Genomic DNA, 19,663 nt, shown 5'->3' with positions numbered 1-19,663 from the left:
GTGAACAAAGGCTCCGTGTTGAAGGCCGTACATTAACCTATTCAGAACGACATGGTTTTATCTTCTGCCCGTATACATATATTTCTTATGAACAAAGGCTCCGTGTTGAGAGCCGTACATTAACCTATTCAGAACGACATAGTTTTGTCTTCTGCCCGTAAACATATATTCTGTATGAACAAACTAAAGGCTCCGTGTTGAAGGCCGTACATTAACCTATTCAGAATGACATAGTTTTATCTTCTGCCCGTATACATATATTTCTTATGAACAAAGGCTCCGTGTTGAGAGCCGTACATTAACCTATTCAGAACGACATAGTTTTATCTTCTGCCCGTATACATATATTCTGTGTGAACAAAGGCTCCGTGTTGAAGGCCGTACATTAACCTATTCAGAACGACATGGTTTTATCTTCTGCCCGTATACATATATTCTGTGTGACCAAAGGCTCCGTGTTGAAGGCCGTACATTAACCTATTCAGAACGACATAGTTTTGTCTTCTGCCCGTGAACATATATTCTGTGCGAACAAAGGCTCCGTGTTGAAGGCCGTACATTCACCTATTCAGAACGACATGGTTTTATCTTCTGCCCGTATACATATATTTCTTATGAGCAAAGGCTCCGTGTTGAGAGCCGTACATTAACCTATTCAGAACGACATAGTTTTATCTTCTGCCCGTAAACATATATTCTGTATGAACAAACTAAAGGCTCCGTGTTGAAGGCCGTACATTAACCTATTCAGAATGACATAGTTTTATCTTCTGCCCGTATACATATATTCTGTGTGAACAAAGGCTCAGTGTTAGAGACCGTACATTAACCTATTCAGAACATGGTTTTATCTTCTGCCCGTATACATATATTCTGTGTGAACAAAGGCTCCGTGTTGAAGGTCGTACATTAACCTATTCAGAACGACATAGTTTTATCTTCTGCCCATATACATATATTCTGTGTGAACAAAGGCTCCGTGTTGAAGGCCGTACATTAACCTATTCAGAACGACATAGTTTTGTCTTTTGCCTGTATACATATATTCTGTGTGAACAAAGGCTCCGTGTTGAAGGCCGTACATTAACCTATTTAGAACGACATAGTTTTGTCTTCTGCCTGTATACATATATTCTGTGTGAACAAAGGCTCCGTGTTGAAGGCCGTACATTAACATATGATTGTTTAACGATTTATACATCATGACTTGGAGGGAGAGTTATCTCATTGGCACTCATACCACATCTTCTTAATTATATGACGTGTTTCTAATGCGTGTTCCTCATTCGCTTTATAGGTTTTGCGGTCATTTTAGAGAAATTTATTACAGTATTGAGTCTGTTGTTCTAGTAACCGATGTCTTCGATATATAGTTATCGATGACAAGTTGGAGCAAGAGTTAAATATAAAATCATTTTTGCATTTTGCCCATTATCGAAGGTCGTAAGATAACCTATACTAAAGAAATAATAATTGATAACTTTTACGTTCTTTCGGTCTGTGGTCGAATAGGTTGCGAGCTTGTCTCATAAGCAATCGTATCACATCTACTGAACACCAGATAAAATCTATAAAACACTTCGAATATATGGTAATTTGGGTAAAATACGTTATGGCTATTAAATAATAAAATAAAAAGTTGATTATAGATTTTAAAATATATTTTTTTATATAAATATATACAACATTTTTTTATTAACGTATACAAAGTGATATCACAGACAGATTTAACCCTTACTGCCTTTGTTTACTGGCAATACAAATATTTCTAAAAATAATAAAACATGGTTTTTATATAGACTAGTATTGATCTTCTTTTACTTCAAATTTCTGTTACTTATTCGGAATGTTAAACTCCACAGTATAGGTATATATACTTATTCCGAATTTAAACAGTGTGAATAATGAAAAAAAGATTTTCGTCAAATCCTTCAATTTCATTGCCTTTTTTGGTTCAGGGGTGGTGTTCTTGAAAGTATCCTAAGATTCGTCCTAAGTCATAGATAAGATCAATTTTAAGATGGACTTAGGACACTCTTAAGTTGTGTCTCGAAGCTATCTCAGACACATCTTATGTTAAGACGTCCTAAACATATCCTATGTGCGAAATTCTAAATAGTTAAAGTAATTGTTTGATAAAACATTTAGTAAAGACGAAACCATATGATAAAATTGTTTGCAATATTTTGTAATAACATGTATTTGATAAAATGCATGATTTCAAATGCAATTATAAAATGATATCAAAAAAGGATCGTGATTTAAACTGGAAAACAATTTGTTTTGAAATGAGAATAATGAATTCGTAGTGTCATCGTATCGTAAAACACGAAGTTCAAAGTTTAAAATCATGCACAATTTCTGTATACGAGTTAATAACCGCTGGTGCGTTTCATTTCATGTTCATCTTCACGTAAAAAATTGAGAAAAAAGCATGCAAAAAGTTAGGATAAAGATATGATGATCTTAAGACACCTAATTAGGTGTCCTAAAGTTAGGACGAAAAATGTGATATATCCTAAGTTAAGAGAGCTTCGAGAACACGACTTAGGACAAAGACTTGTCATAAGATGGTCTTAGGAAACATCCTAATCCTAAGATAGCTTCGAGAACACCACCCCAGAATTATAAACAGTTATGATATTAAATGCAAGATGAATATTTTAACCAATGCAGGTGTTTTGCTTCTGATTTGAATGCTCTTAGATACAATAGAATTAATGTTGATGAGTTGATGTTCCTGTTGCTACAATCCCGACAACAGCTAATGGCAAGATCACCGTCACAATGACATGTACACAAAGAAGGATCAGCTTGACCGTCCATGCCTGAAATAGATCAACAAAAATCAAGTTTTGTTTCGTTAACTTTGTATATGTTCTGCTTTTTGCTTTAAATATATTTATTATTATACTTTTTACAGTGATTTAACGTAATCAAATATCACAATAATACTATTAATTTTCTCAAACAAAAACCCGTTTCACCATCTTTCACCCCTTATATAATTGAATTATGATGACAATAATGACGAGTACGAACATCGAATGAACAATAAAAAGATTGTTATTCGCAACGTGGTTTGGAAGTAAAATACGTGCATGTAGATATTTTTTAAAGTCATAGTTGCATTAGATTATTTTCAACAACAAAAAACATAATAAAAATGGACGTAAAAATCATGTTAAATGCTTTAAGTTAGTATTGCGATCAATTTTCAACTTGAATATACGAAGTTGTTCTCTGTCATATTAATAAAGCTTAGTAAGAAATACTAGTACAGTTAAATATGCTGTAAATGTTATTTACCACCCCCCCCCCCCCCCCCCCCCCCGCCTTATGCATGACTGACATGACATGGGTAAGTTATTGTTGCTCAGTCTCTAGATTTCAGTAGTGTTTCGTGAGCTTGTTTCTCTTTTCGTTGGTTTTTCATGTTGTTTTTTTGTTGTTGCAATGGCGTAATTTCACGTTCTTCGTCTTGTGAGTTTTGCATGTCTTTTTGAAATCGCTGCCTTTTTTGGAATGCATTACACATACGAACTATAGCAGTTGAATCAAGTCAAACATTTATTTCATTCATAACTGTTACATTATTTCCGGCTTTAATTTTATTTATTGTCTGATAATGAAACAGCTATTGACAAAATTATTAATAAAAGACTGTGAGAACTAATAAGCGTTTTTCTTTTTTTCTTTATTCATTTCTGACTTATACGTTCAGTCTAAACTAAGATATTTTCAGCATTGCTCTCGTGGTATTATTTACATAAGGTTGATTTTCTTTTTCCTTTCTTGTTTCTTCTTTTTTTGCAATACCATCGCTATCTACTGCTGTCATTTCCCTGTCCGCTAAAGAAAACAGAAAAATCTTAATATTTGATTCCAAAGTCCCACGCGACAGGTATTTAATGTTTATACATACCAACAATAAAACGTAGTGAGCAAAACACAGACTAATTAAATGACAATTTCATCAACATATATTTAAATGTTGATGGACATCATCGAAAATTTTAGATATGATGCATCAGAGAAAAGAAGATGGTCACTCATTTGGTTCGTTTGTTCGTTTGTTCTTATTTCAGCTGTGCATTATAACACTTTCATTCACCTTTTCATTTTGATTTTGTGTTCAGGAAAAATTAAAGAAAAAAATTCGATGCATATCATAACGGGCATACGAACACCATATTCCTTTATACATTAACAGGCTTAACGATCCATGAAAATTCAAAATACTGATATTTTAACGATATCTCGATGTTTTCAGCAAGCATGAATTAGAACTTTGATGGAGTATAAGTGTCACAACGTATCAAATAACCATAGACCTGAAACTTGGTTTCAATTATTAGAAACTTACAGCTTGCAGTTGCTAAGGAAGATGCCACAGCAACGTGTTTCTGACAAACAGACGATCGCTCAGACTGACGGAGGTAAAACAAGAATATCGATATCCCTTAAAACATGGGAATAAAAGACTTAAAATGTGTTATTTTGTTCGGCATAACCTGGTAAATATTTAGAAAATACTTTGACTGTATATACTGAAAATAAATGTATTTCGCACAGACGGAGAAAGCTCATCTTCGCTAGCCAAAGGTTACGATCCACTCTTGTTCTCTTCACCTTTGGTGGATTGAGATAAAATTTCGGAGACACAAGGTAAGGATTTTTATTGGTTGCAGTCGGAACTCGCTGCATCCAATCAAAAAGCGCCTATAACATGATCACGTGTAAATGTAGAAAGTGTTTGTAAACAATTGCCACTTGTTTATTGTGCAACAAGTCTTTAAATTCTTTAAACATACGACTATATTTAGTGACAACTTGAATGTTTTTAATCAATTAATAGAAGTTCCTGTGTATGTTTCATGCACAAATGCATGAATGTTGACGTATATTTTCGTTTCCGGCTTTATCAAGTGTGTAGACGCTACCGTGTTTTTACCTCCAAATTGAAGAGTTCAAGTGCTACCATTGGTCAAGAATAATGTATTCGGAATGGGCGTGACTTTAATCTTCCGATAGATGGCGCAACATTGTTTTCACAAATGTTTGCTTAATCTGCCAAGGGTGAAAAGAACGAGAGTGGATCGTAACCCTTGGCTAGCGAAGATGGAGAGAGCTAAACTAGTTACCCATCTTTATAAGTAAGGTATTATAACTATGATTATAGTACTCGAATGTCATAAACAAGAGATTTAAAACATGAACTTACATTCGACAGGCTTTGCTTGCTTTCCTTCTAAAAATTTAAGTACTTCAAGAACTACTATCATGGCAATCTGGAAGGATTCGTATCCAAGAAATACATAATATGCTTGGTTTGAAGTATCAGTTTCTTCTAGTCGTATTCCAATAAATATGTTTATTACTGAAACGAATTAAGTGTATTCATAACTCACAAAAAGAGAAATAAACATATCAGCAAACAGTTACTAGTATATTTTTTATGTTAATAAAATAATCATCGAGAAAAAATCGGATGTATATTAACATCCTGCTTTAGCGTCAATAAAAACACTCATGCGCAGTGTAGCTTATTTACAAACTGGTTATCAATATCAAGAAATGCCTTTCAGTGTCTGTTAATAAGAGTAAGAAATATCTCCTAGGACTAACACACAATGTTTTTTATAAATCGTTCGAAATGTTTTGTCAAATTTAGCTAAGCTAATATATTCCTTGTATAAAACCTCAATAGTATTTAGAAAAATTAGTTTTGTAAACAGTTTAATAATAATTATGTATGACTTTATCAATTAAAGATTATGTCAACACTTACAGAAGCGTTGACTACTAAGTTAGTAATAACACGGTGGAAATCTCCCCCAGCAGAGACATCGACCTAGTGATTGTTAATAATTAAAATACGTACAAATGAAATGAAGACGTGTGGACTTGTACATGTATCTTTCAATAATTCCGTATTAGGAAAAGTTTTTAAAATACTCACAGCCTAATATTAGTACACCAGCTCCAATGCAATAATGAACCCAATAAAACACAGGTCTGTATTTACTTTGTTTATCAGGTCTTAAAATACCTAGTATTGGCTAAAAAGAAATTGAAATTCATATTGGATACAGGATGCAAGCAATTGAGACTGAACTCTGCCTAAAAAACAGGTCGTCTCCTTTTGCCAGCAACTAAACTAACCAGATAATTTTCTTCGATTTCGGTAATATGACTAAACAGTCCACAAGTATCGCTTGAAATTTATTCGTTTTTATTTCTTATCTCTTACTGAAATGTTCAATTTTACCATCACATTCAATACAATCATTATTTAATAGAAAGTTGTACCTTTTAAAATATTTGTTAGAATGATCTTTGCTCAAACACAATTTTACTTTGGAACGTATATCGTACACTCATAAAATGAGCAATACTTACATTTATAATGACAAAACAAAACACTATAATCCCTATATATGGATGAGATCGCTCAAAGTTGTTGCTGCCTACCTGAAAAGTAAAATTTGGTTCTACATAAAAAATTATTTCCGTACTTATGTTGATGTGTACTGTTAAAAGTACAAAATGTAGTACAAACTTGTATATTATCACAATAAAATATATACTTAAGAGGAAGTCTGCTCTTTTGTGGGGTTGTTGTCTTATGAACACATTCCCCATTCTCGTTATTTATTATATTCGTATTGAAATGTTTAAAAAGTGTTTTTATCAGATGAAAAATCTTGTTTTTATATTCCATCACAATGACCATGGAAGTGGGTTTTTTTTTTATACGTGCTGTAATAATCTTCACATTGCTAGTTTCTGAACATCCATAATTTAATTTATAAACAAGTTGCTGTTGCATTTTGAATTTGAAAAATGGTAATACACTTGAATATGTATTAAATAAGAAGACGTGGTATAATTTCAAGTGAGAAAATTATTCCTAAAGATCAGAGGACAAAGATGTAAACAAATACAGGTTAATTTATAGACTTCCAAAATTGAGCATTGTAAGCTATTACAGTTATTGTATTTATCTAAGAATAGAGCAAAGTTGTTGTTGACATGAAGTTTATCAGTGATAGAATTGAAACTTACCGTGAACTTTCCTTGAATAATGACACCGAACGATATTATAGTTAAAACAGCTGCTGAAACCATCAGTACTCTGTGGATCTGTGTAAAATACTTGACAATGTCACTTTATATCTTACAGACACTATTTACATATTTTCAAATACATTAACATTGACAATTTTAATATATAAATGCATCATTTTAATTAGAAAAAAACCCCGTATATTACCGAATTTGTTCTCGTATATTATTAACTTTCACCAGGTATGATCGAGACCAAAACAATATGAAAAATCAAAATGTGATCATTGAAAGCTCTCGAATATCGTATTAACTGAGAGATATATACTCCATATGCAGTCGCTGCTGGAATGATACTAAATAGAAATGGAAAGGTCACAGTTATGAATCTTAATTCATTCAAGTGATTGTTCGATGGGAAGAGCGAGTTTTGGAGTTTCATACATGTATCAACTGATATATATATATACTTCATAAGTATATGCTTCTTTGATAATTTTGGATCAATCTTCATTATTAATAATACCACATAAGGATAATAAAATTACGTTTTAACAAATATTAAAGGCATTGGTATATATGTGAGTATATATGTGTTATTCTAAACCGATATCTTTTTACATCTACTTATCTAAGTATCTTAAATATTGTTTACCAGAAACCATATATCACTGCCAAAGACTTTCTTGCTTGACCACAAAGGTTTATAATATCTGGCAATGAAATAACCGAGATTCGCTAGTATCATCCAAGCTATTATGGCAATACAACCTTGAAAAAAAAACATAAGAGATGGTATAAGTAACTTTCTTTGAAAACATTTTTGGGGAAATTGTTTTACTCAAAATACTGTTATCACCCAACAGGTAAACGGCTAGCTGCTTATCTTTTCCGACTTAATTCAAAAGTTAGTTATGGTTCGTGTTGCTGAAGTCTTTAGTTGTCTATGTTGTGTTTTGTGTATTAATACTCCCTTAGTTGTTGTTAGTAACTGCAGTCAAGATATAGCAGTATAATATCCTTATTTGTCATGATTAATAAACTACCTATTTAATCTATTGTTTTATACTTTTTGATTGGCCAGGTATCATAGTAAGTTGAACAAACAAAAACTCGATTTCGATTCAGACAATTTACAAATTTCTTGGAAATTAAATCTTATCATACAATATAGGAATGGTTCACATTGATATGGTATTATGCAAAGGGCCAATTTTGTGACCTACATTTAGCCATAATATTTTACTTAAAGTCTAAATTTAGTATTTTTTACATGAAACCACATATACAAATAAAAGAAGATGTGGTATGATTGCCATTGAGACAACTCCACAAGATACCAAAAGACACAGAAAATAACAACTATAGGTAACCGTAATGCCTTCAACAATGAGCAAAGCCCACACCGCACAGTCAGCTATAAAAGACCCCGAAATGAAAAAGTAAAACAATTCAAACGAGAACCAGCTTTAACATTTACTAATAATGACAGAAACAATTTGTTGACAGATCTTCAAACAAAATGCTAATTTCGTTCTTCGGCAACACCAAGCTGAATATACTCTCTACGAACAATTCTTCCTTTTTATGAATCTTTTGTTTTTATTTCGATTCTAAAAATTCCGAAATGTTTTTACCTTTAATTAAAAAATTCCCACTCGTTCTGATTGTTTGGTAGATCCATTGTTTCTTGGGTCTTGAAATGGTAATATACTATGCGATAGAAAGTGGTAGCAGGAGTACTTATCTTTTCCACAAGTAGTCGTCTGTATTGACGCATATGACAAAGCAATGGGAAATGATTATGACTATTACTTAAGTGATACATCCGTAAACTGTCTTTTCAAGTGTACTCTTTAGTTCAATTTAAAAATATGTTATCGACGTTATACAGGAGATTATATGTCTCACCCTCCTTCAAAAGTCCAAGATAAATTTTCTTCGCGTCTTAAAGACTCTACCCTGTGTAGGAGTACAACTGCCCCACCCCCTTTTAATAGTCCCAAATAAAGCGTGTATGAATATTCTTTTGTATAATAAATGATGAAATATATGTACACAAGAATTACAAGTGCACCACCAAGACTGAATGAGATACAAAATAGGGTGTGGGACTGATGTACATTTCGACAATCGTAAATACTAGTGACAATTGTGATAATTAGACGACTGTATACCGGAAGTATAAATGTTGGTTGAGTATACATGTTTTATTTGTTTTGGAAGTCTGATGAGTTGAATTTTATGACTGATCGTGTGACTGAATGAATGATTATTAACTCTATACCCAATGTGAGTATGATGCGATAATGATTGACATGCCAGACACACGCAAGATACAGGCTAAATGGATTCATTGTCTTTACAAACTATACGGTGAACTATAGTTGTTAAATTCTGTGTCATTTTGGTCTCTTGTGGAGAGTTGTTTCATTGCCAATCATACCACGTCTTCTTTGTTTATATGGTAAAGATCTTCTTACCGTGCGCTTTCACTCTCATATCGACTCCAGCACATACGTTGGTTAACGATTGTAAGTCCACTTTAACTGAAGAAAATGACCTCCCAGATACTGCATGTTGTTGTATCGTACCTACAGAAAGGAAAGGTAGTTATCAATGGTACCAGTATTATAATTTAGTACGCCAGACGCGCGTTTCGTCTTCATAAGACTCATCAGTGACGCTCATATCAAAATATTTATAAAGCCAAACAATTAAAAAGTTGAAGAGCATTGAGGATCCAAAATTCCAAAACGTTGTGCTTAATACGGCTAAGGTAATCTATGCCTGGAATAAGAAAATCCTTAGTTTTTCGAAAAATTCAAAGTTTTGTAAACAGGAAATTTATAAATGTGACCACATTATTGATATTCATGTCAACACCGAAATGTTAACTACTGGGGTGGTGAAACGCTCGGGGACGAAACGTCCACCAGCAGTGGCATCGACCCAGTGGTGTTAATAGTTATTCAAGGTACCAGGATTATAATTTAGTACGCCAGACGCGCGTTTCGTCTACATAAGACTCATCAGTTACGCTCATATCAAAATATTTATAAAGCCAAACAATTAAAAAGTTGAAGAGCATTGAGGATTGAATAAAACACTAGTCCATTCGTTTGAACAGGAAAAGTTTACACTGGTAACAGTAGCGTGGCTGTTACACTATTTAGATACTTGTATAATTGGTGATTGGTAAAGACTGATACAATGATAAGAAAATGTTGGATATTCATCTAATGAATAAGAACAAGCAGATTGCAAAAAGAAAATCGTTTCTCTTTAGAATGGCAGATACAAAAAAAAAGTTATTTCAGTTGGTCTCGCTTTTTCTCACTAAATAATACAAAATTTGGTGACTATGTTGAACGAATCTATCCCATCGAACTAGAGATAAATGATGCTACTGATATACTTAAGTTTGCCTAATATCTTGACTTGCATCTAGAAATTGACACTGATGGTCGGTTGACAACAAAACTTTACGACAAAAGATATGATTTCAGCTTCCCATTTGTGAACTTTCCATTTCTATGTAGCAACATTCCAGCAGCGCCTGCATACGGAGTATATATATCCCAATTGATACGATATTCCCGGGCTTGAGTTTCCTATCATGATTTCCTTGATAGAGGATTGCTGCTCACAAGAAAGCTATTAAACCAAGAGTTTCGAATGGTGGTGACGTTGAAAACGCCCCTTCGTAAATTTTACGGACGCCATGTTGGTTGACCATTATGGAATAACCGTTTCACAGATGATATCGGATATGTTCCTTATGTTGTAACTACCAATACCCTTCCCTTTTCACGAATGAGACCTTCCGAATTAGACTATTTACCGGATTTGTAATAACTTAAGCAACATAACGGGTACCACATGTGGAGCAGGATCTGCTTACCCTTCCAGAGAACTTGAGATCAAACCCCAGTTTTTGGTGGGATTTGTTTTGCTTAGTCTTTAGTTTTCTGTGTTGTGTCTTCTGTGCTGTTGTTTGTTTGTTTGTCTTTTTATTTTTAACCGGCGTTGTAAGTTTGTTCTCGATCTGTGAGTTTGACTATCCCTCTGGTATCTTTTTTCTGTCTTTTTCAATCTTGATTCGATAAAGAAACTTGCCTTATGTATTGACAAATGTCTAGTGTAAAAGACTTTATATAAACAAACTGTAAGATGCTTGTGTGTGTTTTGTTTGTGTTGTTTAGTAGCTGCCACATCTCTATCTAATTTTAAATAAATTTATCATATAGAACTAATTATACCCCCAGAGACGGTTCCTCTTGCATACAGTATGTAATAATCACTGTTCAGGTCAAATACTTGTGCGTTAGTGTTTGTTAGTGTTCTTGCAAACGAACATGTAAATACGTTTCCTATATAGCTTCCTGTTTCTCCAGAAAGACCGTCAGTTGGCTGAAAAATATAAGTGTCAATTAATTTATTTTGAAATTCGTATATTTCAAATATTTTGCAAGTTATTTCTTTTCGTCTTGTGTTAAAAATTAGAGACAACCCTGTAATTTACCGATGTTAAAATCTACATAAATCTACAAAAAAAAGTAAAATCACCAAAATACTGAACTCCCAGGAAAATTCAAAACGGGAAGTCCCTAATCAAATGGCAAAATCAAATGATAAAACACATCAAACGAATGGACAACAACTGTCCTATTCCTGACTTGGTACAGGCATTTTCAAATGTAGAAAATGGCTGTACTTTTAAAAAAGATAACTAAGGGATTCGCACGAACTCCTGCGTCGAAAGGATGTCTTGTTGAATGAATTAGCTTAGTCTTTAGTTTTCTGTGTCTTCTGTACTATTATTTGTCTGCTTGTCTTTATATTTTAAGCCATGGCGTTGTCAGTTTATTTTCTATGAGTTTGACTCTCCCTCTGGTATCTTTCGTCCCTCTTTTAATCAACCCTAGTCGAATCACAATCTGTCAGAATGTTACAGTCTTCTCATTTAGGATTTTTCATTGTTGGCCATTGTGAGTCCAACAATAAGAAGAAGATATTTTATTGCAACATGAAAGTTTATCATTTTAGTCTCTATGACCTAATGAAACAATTTACATTCATATTACTTTTGACAAATTTCTTAAAAATGATGATCTATACGTTCAGCATGTAAAGTTTATAAATCATTTTTACTATCTTGATGCATCTTTGGACTCACCAGTTTTTGGAAATGGTGAGTTCAAACACATTGTCATGAGTCCAGGATTGATGGACTCGCCTAAGTGAGAACCCTTATGTTACAATCATAAATAAAGGGCACAATCAGTAAATTGATAGATCAGTTGAATATTGTTTATACTTTTATCTAAAAGATATATATGAGTGCGAAAATATGTTGCTATTGAGTGTCGGTGAACCCATTCGTCATGCTGACCTTACAATTTATACAGTATATATTTAAGAAAGAAATGGCGCCAAGTCACATTATATCTGACACTACTGACAGAATATTGACTGAAACACATATGCTTTATGTTGTACACGTATATAGATTGGAATTACAAATTGTCCTCTAAACTTTAATTTGCGTATAATTTATGTAACTTTTATAAAAAATCTTTTTATTTATCATACATTTGTTTTTTTTAAGTTACTTACGTTAGTTACAGGGGAGTTGCTGCGACCTGTATTATAAGAGTTCTGAGCTGTAAATGTGGCTGCACCGTTGGTCATTAAACATGATGTTACACTAGTATCACCCTAAAGAAATAAGCGGATATATTAATATATAAACACCAAATAATAATGTGTTAGTCTTTTAGAATAGAATAGACAATGATGAACTTGGATGAAGAATTGTCTCAATGGCACTCATACCAAATCTACTTATTCATAAGAATCAATAGCAAAACATTCAGAATATTTACTAATATCTTTAAATAAAATCTCATCAAAGATACCATGTCATTAAATTTCTATTTCTTTTCACATTAACACAACGATGGTTGTAGCTTTTTTTAAAGTGCAGAACGTTGAGACAATAAACTCTTCATTTTTAGGATCAAAAAGAGGATCTTGTATTCTAGGATGAAAATTTATATTGGTTTTTCAAAATATTTTAAAGACTACAATTTTATGAATAAATTAAGAACCATGACACAAAATATCAGTAATTCCTATCTTTAAAAAAAATAATATTCGTAGCATTCTTTTACAAAATATTCATACCATTGATTGAGAATTTGATAGTCCAATCGCAACATACTGATCAGCATTTGATGCGAGTTCTACTTGAATTTTAAAATTAACTGCCGTACTGTCACTTGTCCATGATATGAGAAACGTAGTGCCTTCATCACCACAGTTACTGTAACAGCCCTTTGTTTCCCCACAGTCGCTGTCCGGAGTAAATAGTGCCTTCAATATAAAATTGTGTCAGTTCAAATTGTAAAAAAGTGCGTTAAATTATCTCAAATAACTTTACTGTCCACAATTTCATGCTAGAAGCGCGTTTTTTTCCACTGGAACGTTCTAAGAAATTATGCTAATGAATGGAAAATGAATATTTTTTAACCAAATTTGAAATATCAATCGAAATTTTATTAAAAAAATAATGATTTATTAGACTTTCAGATGTGATGTTTCTGAGTATTTGTAATTTCGGAGCTGTATTCATTCAAGGATAATCTCTTGTTAATACCTGTATCAGCGAACACAAATTTACCCTGCTTTCCAAATCATGTCCCGCCATGCCTTTCTTTGTTCAAGTAACTAGTAGTATTTCTTTGCAGGCGTTGTTTTTAATTGTATGTTGTTATCTTAAATTTGATTTGATTTTGATTTTTTGTGTTTTAACGCCAATTTTAAGCGCCGCTTTTGAGCAATTTCGAGGCGGCCAGTTTTTATTGATGGAGGAAGCCGGAGTGTCCGGAGAAAACCACCGACTTCGATAGGAAAACTTACAACACTAGTCAATTAAAATTGGAGTCAAGTACACCCGCACGAGCGGGGTTCGAACTCACAACCTCAGAGATGACTGGCTAGTGATTGCAGTAGTAACAACTTAGACCTCTCTGCCACCGAAGCCCCTTGTTTTGTTAGACGTATAAGCTAAGGCAATGAAGAGGTTTGTAAGCACGTTAAAGCGGTTTTACTTTCCACAAAATGTTCCTGTACCCAGTAATGCTAACTGGATAATGAGTTTGTGTTTTATGTCTTTGAACTTCTGTTCATGTTGGTGGTTCGTTTGATCGGTTGTAATATTCAATATGTTAGTTTTTCCAACTACATGTATCATTGAAATTATTTTTTAAAAATTTATCATTTAATTGAGTTTAATGTGTACTCACATGTGTGTCGATCAGAAAACAAAGCCACAACAAAAATACATTCATTGTATATCTATAAAATAATGAAAAATAAACAAAATCATTCACACTTAACAAGCATCTATAGCTAACAAACAATTCTTGTCAGAAATAGGTGAAGTGTGTTTTATAAAACATGTATATATTGAAAACAAACAAATCTGTTTAAGGTTAATTCATTCCAACAACATTTTGTTTATCAATAAGATTTTATTGAATCATGTGTATGTCTACATACCTTAAATGTGTTCGATAATTATCCAATTTTATGTATTGAATATTCACACTATTATTATATGTGTGTATGAAACATGTCCGGGTGTAATAAATCGCTAGCTTATATGGATATTATTCTATATATCGTGTCGGTAATATACATCCGCCTTATGTACCAATTTCAAATATAAATATCTAACCTTTCTGCTTCATATAACATGTATTGAAACCGACTTTAAAAACCAATATAACATTAACATTTTGAAATGTCAAACGACATATTGATTTATAAAATTGCACACGGTCTCCTGTATCATTTAGAAGGTAAAAATCTATATTGAATTAAACAGCGGTAATGGCATTATGCTATTGTTGTTTTAGAAATGAAAGAGAACTGGTATAAAAAGGTACAATGTATAAAGTACACTATCATTATGATACCTTTTCGATCATTGGTACTCATAGAGAGATGAATACAAAAAATATGATGATGATGCAATAATACAACATTGTACAATAAGTCTTCGCTTAAGGATAGAGAACCGCATCTACTTCTTCATCTACATTTTATCTTAAATCAAGAAAAAAAGCGTTTTCAGTACTACCGTTTTTGCTGGTGGACTAAACCTCTTATTCAAACTTCAACAAACATTTTTTATTCGTGTACACATCTGGTAAATATCCTTGTTTCAAAAATGTTGTTTGAGAGAACATGATTGATTTATAAGTTGCAGTTGAAATTAAACTAGACTTCATTCATTGAACGCGAGTACTCTTATACGGATGCTCTGTGTCGAATGTTTTTATGTTAGTTTTTATGTGATTTGTAACGAAAAAAGTAAAATCACAAAAATACGAAACACCGAGGAAATTCAAAAAGGAAAGTTTCTAATCAAATGGCCAATCAAAAGCTCAAACACATCAAACGAATGGATATCAACTGTCATAATCCTGGTTTGTTATATACATTGAACGACAAATATATGTGACATATAAAATTTTCTGACGTCAGACACGCGAATCAATGAATGTGTTTGTAGATAGATGTGTCTGTTTAGTTCACGAATCATTGTAAATATAACGGAATTTGATGAGACTGTCATCAAAGTGAGAGGTTTAGCGCTATAAAACCAGGTTTAATCCACCATTTTTTACATTTGAAAATGCCTGTACCAAGTCAGGAATATGACAGTTCTTGTCCATTCGTTTTTGATGTGTTTTGTCATTTGCGTTTGCCATGTGATTATGGACTTTCCGATTAGATTTTCCTCTGAGTTCAGTATTTTTGTGATTTTACTTTTTACAGGCATTTTCTTTTGTGGTAAATGGTGGATTTAACCTGGTTTTATAGGTCGATAAACATCTCACTCGTATGACAGTCGCATCAAATTCCTTTATATATCCATTGAGTTTTAAAAGTTATTTGCAATTTTTCATCCTTTACATTGTCATTGTTGTCAAATAAGATAATACCTGTACATTACAACTTTTTTATGCATTTTGCCAACATATATTTTATATCATATGATGTATATAAATTATGACAGAGGAACATTGCTGATCAATTACGGATAATCCGACATAACTTCATCATAGATACCAGGATTAAAATTCTTAACGCTAAACGCGTATTTCGTCTACAAATACAACGCAGTCAGTATGTAAAAAGTAAAATCACAAAAATACTGAACTCCGATTAACTAGTTTTTTTAACCATATGATGATAACAGGTGTTTCCTTAAGAGTCTGTGTGGAACTTTAATCTATACTAAAAAGTAAAGTAACAAAGTTACCGAACTCCAAGGAAAAATTTAAAACGGAAAGTCCCCTAAAAAAATCAAACCCATTTAAATTTTAAACTGACACTAAAATCATAAAAGATATGAACAAACTTGATATGTAGTAACCATATAGGTGAAGTATACTAGTCAACAAAAGAAACGATACACGACTTTGAAATAAAATTTATCAAAAAGTATTTAATATAAAACAAAATGAAATACACTATTTTAAAAAGCTTTCATTTGCAATGTATGCACATGTGATAATGAAAATCAAAACTTGTCGGAAAGTATCTAAATTACCTGTAAACGACTATAGGGTGCAAATAAGTTTTGCGGAAAGTTGAATAAAAAATCGACACTTAACTTTCTAAGTACTAAATAAAATTTCAACTTTGTTTAAAAATATTCAATATGCTAATCAAGTTGTGTTTCATGTTGTAACTAATGGGTTGAAATATTGTTTTTTCAAATTTTTGAGAAAAAAAGTGTTTTTTTGAAATCTCAAAAAATGCAAAAAAAAATATTTTATTTTTGTCTCAAATCAATGCTTTGGATATGAAAACAACACACAGTAAATTTGGAACATTTCGGATTAGTTTTAAGATTGTGACAGCTTTTTGAATATCACTTTACACATACTGTCTATGGTAAATCAGTTGATAATGTATACATTTTAACGATTTCTCGTGGGGCCGAATTTTGGTAAACAAATAAACGAAGAAACTATGATTTTTAAAAACAAATTGATGGCAAACATTGTTTTCACCTTTAAATGAGAGGTTGGCATCATTAGTTGAAACTTCTGTTTTTCAAATTGTCGTTTTATGTAAATTTTGTAAAAAACAAAAAAAAATCGTCAAAAAACATCACGAAAGCAAAAAAATATTTTTTTTAAACGGATTTATATTTCCATAATGATTAAGTATTACTACCTTCTATATTGGTCCTATAAACGGAAAACTTTATCTTAAATTTGAAAAAAAAAGTCTTGTATCGTTTCTTTTGTTGACTAGTATATATACAACCATATTAGTATTTCAAGATCAAAAGCGCATAGAGAGTAAGACCGGTGTTTGGAAATCATGGTTATAGAACATTCTAATCACCTCTAAATGGAATATTATTTTCATAAAGACGACCATCTTGGTTTGAAGATCAACAAAAAACTTAAAATTTAAAGAAATATCATTATCTTAACAAATGAACAGTACATAGACTCGACCTTATACCAATTTGCGAGTTTTCGTCTTGCTATTTTCCACGATGACGTTGTTATCATTTAATGCAGAGAACATTTTCTCAAATTTCATACTTTGAATTAGCAATAGTAGTTTATCGATGTTTGATCCTAGCAATTCGATTAGAATGGTACAAATCAATGTATAAACCACACATTATTTACATACTGAGGGATTAGCATGAACTTCTTCAGAGGAAGACAAGATGCGTCAACAGGATAAGCGTCTCTTGATATGAATGCACTACCTGCAATGCGAAAAAAACTTATATAACATTATAGTTCAAACTTCGTAAAATAAAAGATCGGACGGATAATATGTGAAAGCGCGGCATGTGTGTTTGAACAGAATGCATATACAGTACTTAGTTCGGTTAATTTCAGGATTATACAGTATAATTTATATCATATCATTTCGTCGAAATATAAAGAAAACCTATTTTGCGATCAGGATCTTTCGATGAAAATTTTAAAAAGTTTGATTCCAATTTAACTTCATATTCATAGTTTTGAACCAAACTAATGAATACATATTTGGCTAGTTTTTCTGATTAAAAGATCTTACTTTGGTACCTCCAGAGTTCCGGGAACATTCATATATGTAATTATCGGTATTTAGTTAATATTTGTCAACGGTATCAGACTTAGGAGATAACTGTATTGTATTTTAAGCTCCGACGGCATCAATTGGGGATTTGATGGTCGCAAATTAAGTTTACTGGCGACGCGTTAGCGGAGACAGTAAACGGGTATTTGCGACCATCAAATCCCAAATTGATGCTGTCGGAGCTTTAAATACAATATTGTTATCTCCATTCTAATGAAACTGACAGAAAACAACGTTAAAACATGTATTTAGAATCTGTCATATGCCGTCTGCGCTTGCGCGTACGTCCCATAGCATCAATTGTCAATTGATGCCATGTAAGAAAGTCACGTTATCCAATCAAAATGAACGTTACAAACGTTGTTGCATTAGAATTAGTATTTAATACGCCAGACGCGTGTTTTGTCTTCATAAGACTCAGATCGAAATAGTTAGAAAGCAAAACAAGTTTAAAGTTGAAAAGCATTAAGGATGTACTTAGGTGAGGTTAGGTGAAAATTAATAAATTAAGAAGTTAAAATTAATACTATAAACTGGTAGAGCATCAATTGAGGATAAAAATAAGCTAAAAATATTGACAGGTCATGGACCTCCTTTTTGAGATATTTGAGATTTAAAATATGGCGGGAAAAGGCTGACTCGGACTTTTACCTTATATTTGCATTGGTATTATTAGTTCTCAAAACAAAAGAAAGAAAATTAAGAATCTTCTAAAGTTTTGGTTAATGACCTTTCATGAGCTATTAAGTCTTATATGAAAAAATAAATGGGTGTTATGGGGCAAAATATTTTACATTGTATTGTATGGAAAAACACCAAGGAGTCCGAACATTTGACACAAATTCCAAAACCTCACCTAAGTACATCCTTAAGGCCCCAAAATTTAAAAAAAAAAGTACCAAATACGGCTACGGTAAACTATGCCTAGGATTAGAAAACCCCAAATAATATATACTTTTTCAAACAGTAAATCATACAAATGACAACACAATTGATATTCATGCTCATCTCCGAAGTGCTGACTATTGGGCGGGTGATACCATTAGGGAAGAAACGCCCCCAGCATCAACCAAGTGGTGTAAATAGATATAATCAAAGGTACCAGGCTACTAACTAATAAGCCAGACGAGCGTTTCGTCTTCATAAGACTCGTTCAGTGACGCCCAGATCGAAATAGTTATAAAGCCAAACAAGTATTAAGCTGAATTTAATTCATTATCCAAAATTTCAAAAAAAGTTGTTCAAATTCGACTAAGGTAATATATGCCTATGATAAGAACATTTCGAATAATTCATACTTTTGCAAACAGTAAATTTCATAAAATGTTCATATAAATGATTTTCATGTCAACACCGACGTGATGACTACTGGGCTGGTGATACCCTCGGGGACGAAACCAGCAGTTGCATCGGCCATAAGTAA

General features: G+C 32.5%; 1 protein-coding gene across 2 annotated transcripts; it reads right to left on the bottom strand.

Moving 5' to 3' along the window:
• Window positions 1-1,976: 1,976 nt before the first annotated feature.
• LOC143065075 (ferric-chelate reductase 1-like) lies at window positions 1,977-14,913 on the bottom strand. 2 transcript variants are annotated; one of them, XM_076238407.1, is made up of 13 exons: window positions 14,813-14,913; window positions 14,379-14,430; window positions 13,258-13,446; window positions 12,688-12,789; window positions 11,331-11,481; window positions 9,552-9,662; window positions 7,724-7,839; window positions 7,069-7,146; window positions 6,403-6,474; window positions 5,963-6,062; window positions 5,225-5,380; window positions 3,770-3,852; window positions 1,977-2,828 (listed from the first exon to the last, which is right to left on the bottom strand). In XM_076238407.1, exons 1-13 carry the CDS (start codon window positions 14,830-14,832, stop codon window positions 2,718-2,720), a joined length of 1,341 nt encoding a protein of 446 aa, XP_076094522.1. In that variant the 5' UTR covers window positions 14,833-14,913; the 3' UTR covers window positions 1,977-2,717. The 2 variants fall into 2 exon arrangements, with proteins under 2 accessions (XP_076094522.1, XP_076094523.1); XM_076238408.1 differs by lacking the exon at window positions 14,813-14,913 and adding an exon at window positions 14,635-14,771.
• Window positions 14,914-19,663: the final 4,750 nt, after the last annotated feature.

This window comes from Mytilus galloprovincialis, chromosome 2 (genome assembly GCF_965363235.1).
Source record: "Mytilus galloprovincialis chromosome 2, xbMytGall1.hap1.1, whole genome shotgun sequence".
Classification (NCBI taxonomy): domain Eukaryota; kingdom Metazoa; phylum Mollusca; class Bivalvia; order Mytilida; family Mytilidae; genus Mytilus; species Mytilus galloprovincialis.
The sequence above is the reverse complement of the archived record's forward strand: the minus strand, read 5'-3'. Positions and strand labels throughout refer to the sequence as shown.

Excerpts from the sequence above, each read along its gene's own strand:
- LOC143065075 (XM_076238407.1), bottom strand. The coding sequence starts at position 14,832 with ATGTTATATGAAGCAGAAAG. Across the intron at positions 13,447-14,378 it reads GTTTTCTGATCGACACACAT|GCACTATTTACTCCGGACAG; the intron begins GTGAGTACACAT and ends TTTATATTGAAG. Across the intron at positions 2,829-3,769 it reads AAAAAGAAAATCAACCTTAT|GCATGGACGGTCAAGCTGAT; the intron begins GTAAATAATACC and ends GATCTATTTCAG.